The sequence below is a fragment of the Ochotona curzoniae genome, unplaced genomic scaffold (genome assembly GCF_017591425.1).
Source record: "Ochotona curzoniae isolate NIBS_2020 unplaced genomic scaffold, NIBS_Ocur_1.0 scaffold_3890, whole genome shotgun sequence".
NCBI lineage: Eukaryota > Metazoa > Chordata > Mammalia > Lagomorpha > Ochotonidae > Ochotona > Ochotona curzoniae.
The window spans coordinates 41,590,885-41,600,352 of NW_024467115.1; the positions used below are offsets into that span (position 1 = coordinate 41,590,885).

At 58.4% G+C, this 9,468-nt stretch overlaps 1 protein-coding gene across 1 annotated transcript in view; it reads right to left on the reverse strand.

The window, feature by feature from the left end:
* The window catches only part of RPS6KA2 (ribosomal protein S6 kinase A2), a 194,216-nt gene extending 190,442 nt beyond the window's left edge, over positions 1-3,774 (reverse strand). The window contains exon 1 of the mRNA XM_040965201.1: positions 3,712-3,774. Coding sequence (XP_040821135.1) covers positions 3,712-3,774 — 63 coding nt within the window. The remainder of the gene's footprint in view (positions 1-3,711) is intronic.
* Between the last annotated feature and the right edge of the window lie 5,694 nt (positions 3,775-9,468).

The following is a 9,468-nucleotide window of genomic DNA, read 5'->3' on the forward strand; positions in this document are numbered from 1 at the left end:
TCGCAGCTGGGCCTCGCAGGCTCACTGCGGTGACAGGCAGGGTGGGTGGGGGGTGAGATTGCACAGTGGCCACACTGCTGCATGCAACACCCACAGCCAGGCCAGAGCGCCTGCCAGACGGAGGCTCCAGTCCTGGCTCCGCTGCTTCCAGGGCCTTCCAAGGAGCACTTGGGGGCAGCAGCTGACAGCTCGTGCCCTGCCACCCAGTGAGACCTCTGACCTGAGTGCCCAGTACCCGACTGTGGCTTGGCCCAGCCCTGGCCACCGTGGGCTCCTGGGAAGTGAATTAGCAGGTGGAAGAGCATCTCTACATTTCAGATAGCATGAAGACAAACGTTAGAAAGGAGAAGGAGACAGAGAAGGAGGAGGAGGAGAGAAGGACCTTGGTGACCTGCTATTTAAAGCAAACAACAACAACAGGCCTCCAAAAGACAGTGCTGGCATCCAAAGTGTCAAATGGCTGAGTCAGTGCCACGCGTCTGGAGGCATGACCTCCCGGTGGCCAGGAGGATGTCAGGGTGGGCTTTGGGAACACAGAAAGCCTGACACAGCTGGGATGGAAGTATGTGAGGGCAAAGGCCTCATAAGAAGCCACAGCCTTGTGAGCCTGCCAGAGAACAAATCCCATCAGTGAGGTCGAGGGCCTGGGACACCCACGGGACAGTGGGACACCCATGGCACCAGGCTGCACACCTCGCCCGTATTCCCGCCCCATCCTTCAGGCTCCACTCCTGCATCAGCCTGCTCCCCAGGTCTGCCCACTCATGGGTGAAATACACCATCAAAAGATGTCGGGGACCAGGGCTGTGATGCAGTAGGTAAAGCTGCCGTTGGCAGTGCCAGCATCCCACACAGGCACCTGCCTGCTGATGTGCCCGGGAAAGCAGTGGAGGAGGCCCAAGTCCTTGGAACCCTGCACTCACGTGGGGGACCCGGAAGAAGCTCCTGGCCTCAGACTGGACCAGTTCCAGCCACTGAGGTCATTAAGGCCACCAGAGAGCGAAGAGGCACACAGAAGTTATCTCCATCTCTGCCTTCCAAATAAAACAAATCTAAAACTCTCAGAGCAGCTAACCAAACCACCACGACTCCACCCTTCCATGGCAGGGTGACATCGGCCTTGGTGTGGGGGCAAAGTGCTTTTTCTGAGGAACACGCCATCCTCTGGCACTGTGGCCTCACTCATGGTGACCTCGGTCTCTGCAGATGACAGATGCATAGTCCAAGGGGGAAAGCGTGGGCAAAGGGCATGAGAGAAAGACCAAAGCCCACGGGTGTCAGTTCCCGGGCCCTGGCAGTCTGACCCATGAAATTAACTGCAAACCAGTGACTGTTCTGAGAAAAGGGTGCGGGCTCCTTAACAAGGCTTCTGTGACCGTCACCGTGCAGTTCAGAGGCCAAGTGGACTCTGCTCACTTTTACCCACTTTTCTGTTTATTTACGTCAAAGGCAGAGGCTCAGAGAGAGAAACCGAGCAGGAGCGAGTGAGCGCTTTCGTCGCTGGCTCCCTCCCCAGATGGCTGCCACAGCTGAGCTGAGGTGGGCTGCGGCCAGGAGCTCATGCCTGCAGGACCCAAGCACTCGGGCCGTCCTGTGCTCTTTCTCTGCTGGACGAGCAGTGAGCCGCCGGAAATGCGGCCAGTGCCCACACAGGATGCTGGCAGAGGCTTAATTGCCTGCACCCGAGGCTGGCTGCTTACATGGACTTTTTTTTTAAGATCTTTTTTTCTTTTCGGGATTAGAACCAGCGCCCATACGGGACCCTGGCGCGTTCAAGGTGAGAACTTACGCCACTAGGCTAGCATGCCAGGCTTCTTTAATGGATTTTAAAAACATTTTATTTATTTTTATTGATTAGAAATGAGAAACAGAAAGATTTCTTGTCCGCTTCTTCACTTGTTAAATGCCTGCAGCGGCCACAGTCCAGCCTCACGTACACCAAGGGGCAGGACCTCGGCAGGGACCCAGGGCTGAACCACCTCCTAGTCTGCATCAGGACAGAGCCCGACTGGAATCCAGGGGCTTGGACGTGCATCTCAAGTGGCACCTTACTGCCATGCCACCTGCCCACCCTGATGCCTGAGCATAGAGAGAAGTCAGGCTCTGGGTCCCAAAGCAGAGTTCACCCTCTGTGTACCTCTGAAGGGACAGGGAGGGGCAGAGTGGCCCATCCACCTCTGAGGGGACAGGCGGCGTGGTCCATCTACCTCTGACTGAGGTTGGGACAGGCGGTGTGGCTCCAACTGCCCTAGCACAGGCTCATGCGGCCAGCAGTTGCTGTCCATGGTGCTGATGTCATCGGCACAACTTGCATGCTTGTTCTCTGGCCATTGTAGATTGATTTTAGAACTACTAAGCACAAAGCTGTCCCCTTACCGCAGCAGTGGCCCGAGGCCCAGCAGGGACGGAGAACGGCTTCTTCCTTTCCTCTGCTAAATGCACGTTTCCTGCCTGCAGCCTGGAGCTGCACCTGAGCACGCACACACACGTACACACAACACAGTGCATGCATACACACATCACACCCTGGCTACACACACCTGTGTACACACTTGGCACAGCAGAGATGTTCAGAAAGTACCAGAGAGGAAGATAAGGTCTCGTGGCCTCCTCACTCTCTCACTACTTCAGTCTGCAGCAAGAGCAGGTCTCTTCCAGCAGAGACAGTGGGCCTGCACTGGCCACGGACTCCCAGGGAGGACGCCACACCAGAGCCCCACAGACCGCTCAGAGCACCCAGCATTCTGGCGCCACCTCTCCTGCCTGGGCTGCTGGCCAGACTCCAGACCAGGCCAATCTGAACCACTGTGCACATGGCCCACAGCACCCAGCTAGCTGCCTGCCCAGGAAGGTATCAAACGAAAAATGAACAGCAAATATTAGCACAGAATCCCTCATTCCTGCAAGACTGCTCTGTGAGTGTGTGTGCATACGGTGCATCCATAAAACTTCTAGAAATTTCTACAAGTGATGCTGAGGGCAGGGGACCATGCAGAAACGATATCCTGGATGCTGGGAAAGTTGAGTGAGTGATCCTAACATGTAACGTGAGTTGTGACAAACACATAGGCACATCTGACACCGCAGGGAATGCCTACTTCAGGGAACTTTCTCAGAGAGGAAAAACCGATGTCAGCCACGAGTGATTCAAGCTGAGCCAGCCAAACTCCTCGCTCAGGGAAGCCCCTGGCTAAGGCAGAGCTGCATCTGCTGCCATTCGCCTCAGCCAGTCCCCTCCCCCGGGGACAGGGGCACACGCCCGCCTGTTGACCCATCTTTTCTCCAAGTCTCCATCAGCTTGCACTTGCAGGCCTGCAAGATCTCGGAATCACTGGGCCCTCTGGGACCAGAAAAGGCTCCATCATCCTCTACCTGCCCCCTCGCCCCGGAGCCCTGCAGCTGCCACTTGTTGAAGAGACACAGGGGCACCTTCACAACCCCCCAGGAGGCAGACTGGAGCGCGGCTCAGAGCTGGTGTCTTCACTCACGCGCCTAGCCCGCACAGGGCGCCCGTGTGCACACACATGCCCGCAGCGCTCACGTCGCCAGGTGCCCTTACGTGACCTGACACGGAGGTCTGCGCCCCACGCGTCCCTCGCTGGCCTGGCCGCCGGGGAAGCAGGGATGCCTGGCCAGCCACCCGCACTTGGCCAGTTTGGATTTTCTGGGGGCCACGGGCAAGTACAGCTTCTCCTCCTGAATCGGACTCACCTCTACTTCCATGGGCTCCACCTCTATCTTCTTCCATAGCTCCAGCAACTGTGCGATGGGCATCTTTGCAAACTTTCCTCTGCTCGGATGCCAGAGACGGAATCAGGGAGGCGGCAGCGGTGCAGGCAGGGCGGAGAAGCGGGCGCCTCGGAGGCTGCAGCCGCGGAGAGCACACCGGCGAGGGCCGCACGCGTCACCCTGGGGAAGCGGGGGCGACGGGATCGTGGGCTGCGAGGCCCTCACAGCGGCTGCCTGGCACGGCCTCCTCCGCCCGCGATCCCTGCAGCCGCTCCAGAGGCGGGGAAGCGGGAGCCGGCCCGCAGCTCGGCGCGCACTGCGACTGTGGCAGGGCCAGGGCTGCGCTCGCGCGCGCCCCGCCTGGAATCCGCGCCCCAGCCCGCGCCCGCCCCTCGCGCTGCAGCCTTCTTCCCTCCCCTACACGACTTCACCTTAATTGGCTCTAAATGAGGGGTGAAAGTTGAGTCTGAGGATGCGGCTGCCATAGAAACGGCATAGCAACCGAGGCCGGGAGCACCAGCCTCAGGTTCTGCCCCCTCCCCGACCCTCCCCGCGCCAGGCCCTCCTGCGGGAGTGGACGCCAGCAGGGACAGGCAGAGCCGCCTGCTCCCCGGGAAGCCTGCCCGGCCCACAGAGAAGGGCAGGAAAGGCTGGGCCGCCCTCCCACTCACTCCAATCTGGCTGCCCTGCCCCTGCCCCAGACACCCTGACCCTAGGACGCTCAGGGCACCAGGGCACCCCAGCTAAGGCAGCTGCTTGGCTGCCAAGCTACCGGAGAGACATGCTCCTTCCAACACAGGTCATCTCCTTCCTGCTCTGATTGGACAAACCCCCGTCACAGGTGGGAGCTGTCCGGGGCCGCAGCCAGGAGCCGCCCATGGTCAGGTGGAGTCACTGTGCCCCTGACAGCAGCAGTGACATGAGGAGGGGGGTCGGGAGCAAAGGCGATGGGCGGGCTGGGGGCGGGGATTCCTTCCTCAGCTCTGTTTGGGGGGGGGTGGAGAGGGTGTCCTCTCCCATCGTCCTGCTGCTGCTGGGGGAGGGGGGGAGCCACGTGCGAGCGAGCTCTGGGCCTCCCCGTGACAATCCCTGCGTGTTTGGGAAGTGTGGAGTGTAATATAAGTGTGCTTTTCCATAGCAAATCCCAGTGGGAAAATGGCTCACCTCCCACTACTTTGCATCTTTATCAAAATCACTAAGAAGCTCAGCTCATTAACAAAGGAAAGCTCTGTCTCCAACAACCCCAAGGGAAAGTGAAGTTAACAGAGGGAGGGGCCGGCACTGCAGCAATGCAGAAAGCCCACATCCTGGCTGCTCCACTTCGGGTGCAGCTCCCTGCCTATCTGCCTGGGAGGGCAGCAGGGGACGCTGCAAGTCTTGGGCCCCTGCACCCACATTGGAGACATCAAGGAAACTCCTGGCTTTGGACCAGCCCAGCTCTGGTCTTGGTGGGGAGGGCCAGTTCGGCATCTGACTTCCAGATAAACAAGATGCAGTTAACAGAGGGGCCTGGTGCTCGGTGCTGACTTAGGAAGTCACTTCACTCGTCAACACAGGAGCTGGTAAGGAGCAGACCATCCCATTTAGAACAGGCAGCCTCAGACGCGGCACGCCTGCCTGGCAAGGCAGAGGGAGGGGTCTTGGTGTTTGGGGCATGGCAGGAAACACTGCTGGGCAGTTGGCAGGTGACAGAATTGCTGCCAAGACCCAGAGAACCCTCCCCTCCACAGAGGGAGAGGAGACCCCCCGCCGCCCACAATTTAATCCTGTTCCTGGGGCTTTCCATTGGAGCTCTGAGATAGAGAGACAAGGACAGACAGAGGGAAGAGCTTCAAGGGGGCCCCTTGGTATTGGCTGCACCCCATGAGTCCCGAAGAATCCTGCCCCCATCTGTGCACCCATCTGTGGGGGTGCTGGGGCCAGAGTTCCCAGAGCGCCAGCACCTGTGGGTCAGCGTGCCTCAGTGCTCCTTCATACCAGGGGGCCAATCCAACAATGCCCATCAAGATTCCCCAGGCGAGCAGAGGCCACACTCACTGTACCCCAAGGGGCTCTGCTTCAGAACCACAAGCCTAGGTGATTCCTTTGAGGGCTGCCTTCTCCCTGTCCAGCTGTACCCACCCTCCCAGCTGTGCCCCCCCTCCAGGGCACTGTCTGCAGGGAGCAAGGGACCCAGCACAGCAGCCTGGGAGCCCAGGAAGCTGTGGGTGACACTTGCTTTAAGATGACAACTTGGAACACAGAGACCCAAGAATCCAGCTGAGACGCTGCTGCCATCCCAGAAAAACTCTAGGATGGCGCTCAGGGTGCTGAGCCAGGCAGGGACCAGGGGACGTGGGAAGACGCCCTCTGGTGCAACGCCAGCGGCCACCTGCCTTGTAGCATCCGGTCACTTTCCAGAAAGTGCCGAGCCAATCCCCCATGGTAAAAGGCAGGTGCCTGGTGAGGGACTCACACCTCCCACCCCAGAACACCAGCAGCTTTGCTGGGAACCAAGGGCCTCACAGATGTCCGTGGTCCCGACCAGACCCTACCGCAGTGCGGCTGGCGTCCACAGAGAGCGAGCTATACACACCAGTGGGAAGGGCCATAGTCAGGGGCCTGGGGCCCGTCCCAAAAGCTGGAGTCGGAGACTGGGAACAGGACCTGCTGATACTTTAAAAAAAATTAGCTTTTTATTTGAAGGCAGATTTACAGAGAAAAAAAGAGAGAGATGTTCTACCTGCTGGTTCACTCTCCAAATGGCCTCAATGACCAGAGTTGAACTGATCTGAAACCAGGGCCAGGAGCTCCCTCCACGTCTCTCACACGGGTGTGGGGTCCCAAGGCTTTGGGCCACCCTCTACTACTTTCCCAGGCCACAAGCAGGGAGCTGAATCAGAAGTGGAGCAGCCAGGACATGAACCAGTGCCCACATGGGGTCCTAGCCTGTTGAGCCATGCACTGGCCCTGTGGCCCCAGCCTGGGAGATGGCCCCCGTGTAGGCATACCCTCTCCCCAGGAAGGAGAATTCCACAGAGCAAAGGCACCCCAATACCCCCACATCTCAGCAAGCAGGAGCCAGGCTCTAGGCACCAATCTCTTCCCTGAGCAAGGACCAGCCCAGGCACTGGCTGGGGGGAGGGGGAGGATGGTAGGCACCAACCGCAGCTGGCAGCTGGGGCACTGCCGGGCGCTCCCGGAGCTCACTTTGTGAACATCCTGTCTGTGCAATCCAGCCCCTCAACCGCCAAGCACCCAAGCCGTGCTCCCAGCGAGGCCAAGCTGTGACACACGGGAGCTGCTTCCTTCAAGAGAAACTGTTCACAAACAAGAAAAGTGAAAGGCTACACAAGAAGGACACCGCCTCTCTCTGGTGAAGCTTCATTTACAAGCCAGGAGGATTCTCGTACTCTGCCTGGCCCACGTGCCCACGTGCCCACGTGCCCACAGCTGCTGTGTCCTGGGGTCAGGACGTCCTCACAAACCAGAGGCTCTGGGTTGGCAGCCTTCCAGGCAGGAAGTCCCACCCCCTTGCAGTTCCTGCCAAGTCGGCTGGCTAAGACGGAAGCGCCAGTCCGCTAGTCTGGCATGCCACACAGCAATTGTCGACTAAGCAGCTCCAGCCTCTGTCTCATTTAGCCACAAGCTAAACACGCTTGTTCCAAAATTTACTTCAGCCAAGCCTGGGCCTAATCATGCAGCCATTCAACAGAGACCAGAGGAATGAGCCAGCGAGTGGAGACTGGGTGCCTGCCACCTGCCCAGGGCTCGCTGAGTCCCATCAGCTTTGTACAGACATCTGCAGGCACTTCCGCCTGGACTCGCAGGAGCCGCAACAGCTGGCAAGTGAGGTCTTCTAAGCAAGACTCGTATCTTTCTTTGGATTCTGTAAAAAGCACCCTCTATCAAACAGCTCGAGCTCTCTAGTGGAAAATGAAGTCACTGCCTGTTACACCAGCATCCCACAGGAGCACCTGCTTGAGGCCCGCTGGGAAAACAGCAGATCGGCCTAAGTGCTTGAACCCCTGCACCCCCGAGTGGGAGGCCCAGAAGAAGCTCCTGGCTCCTGGCCCAGTCCTGGCCATTGCACTCCTGTCGGTAGGGAAAAATCGGGTGTAAGACCAATCTGTGTGTGCGTAACTGCATTTCAAAGTTACTTTTGAAAGGAGTCTGAAAGCAGACAAGCCAAAGACGCATGCACACACTACTGCTGAACAGAGCAGAGGGCGGGGCTGCCAGGCTCCCAGCAGACTCTGGGGGGCGCCAGAGCTGTGCATGGCAGGAGGCAGGGGAGGTTTTTGTAGATTTTCAGGACTGCAACCGTCACATTCTCCATAAATAATCGCACAAACACAGTAATGAACACAGTGGGAGCACAGGGGGATTTCAGAACATTCAGAGGAAAAGGAATTAAAAATTAATCTGGGGGACAGAGCTGTGATATGGACAGCAAAGCCACTGCAGGGCTGGTGTCCCATTGCGTCACAGGTTCAAGTCCCAGCTGACTTTCCAATGAAAATAAAGATATGGCTCTCTCTCTTTTTTGTAGGTTTTATTTTTATTGTAAAGTCAGATTTACAGAGAGAAGGAGAGACAGAAAGATCTTCCATCTGCTGCTTCATTCCCCAAGTGGCCACAACGGCCAGAGCTGATCCAGTCCGAAGCTTGGAGCCAGGAGCTTCTTCTGGGTCTCACATGGGGGCAGGGTCTCAAGGCCTTGGGCCGTCCTCGACTGCTTTCCCAGCCCAGAAGCAGGGAGCTGGATGGGAAGTAGGGCTGCCAGGACTTGGACCTGCAGGGAGCTGGGTGGGAAGAGAAGCAGCTGCAGTGGGAGGTGGGATGCCAGGGCCGCGGGAGGCACCACAATGCCATCCCCATGTGGTTGCCGTGCCGTGAGTCTCCAGACTGATCTGGGACTGGACAGAGGCAAGCTTCTTCCAGGACCTGGGATGACTCGTCCAAAGGAGCCGGCCCCTGCCCAGAAGGTGAGTTGCTGATTCCTGCTGCCAATGACCTCCTGGGGAAAGCCAACCCTGGGTGCCCACCGGTGCCCGGGGACTCCTGTGTGCAGCAGGGGGACACCGGCTGTGTGGCCAGCTGCTTCAGTTAGGGAGATGAATGGTGCCTGCTCTAACAAAAGGCACTTGTTCCAGAATGTTCTACAGTTCTGCCTGCAATTGCACATGTGTTTCCTATGAAAATCCTGAAGGCTTGCCCATTCACAGCGAGCCAGAGAGCCTTAGGATGTGCCGATTTCCTCCAGCTTTTCAGAGGGAGTCAGTCTTGCCTGGCTGTAAACAGCTCTTGTCTCCTTTGTCATCGTGGCTGACTGCGCCACCGTCACTGGACTGGTTTCGTCACACCGGTCTCAGCAGTGTTCCCCTTCGTTCTCAGACCTGTCTGCTTCGGGCGCTTTGGGAAAGGCCAGGAGACACGTGGGGATGCACTGTGCCTGCAGAGCACACAGCACCTGCTGCCTCGTGTGGCTGGGGAGGCGGAGCGGACGCCCTCGGTGCCAGCCGCGCCTCTGCCGAAGGAGCAGATGGTCTGCATGGGTCCCTGAGGCCTCGGCGGTGCACACAGGTACGACAAAGGAGCCTTTCTCTGTGTCCTCCTCTCGTCAGCACCAAGTCCTCAAGAAAAGAGTGTGTGCCCAGGGCTGGCACCGTCGCAGCACAAGCTAAACTTCTACCTGCCGTGCCGGCATCCCATATGGGCACTAGTACAAGTCCCGGCTGCTCCACTTCCACCCTGCTC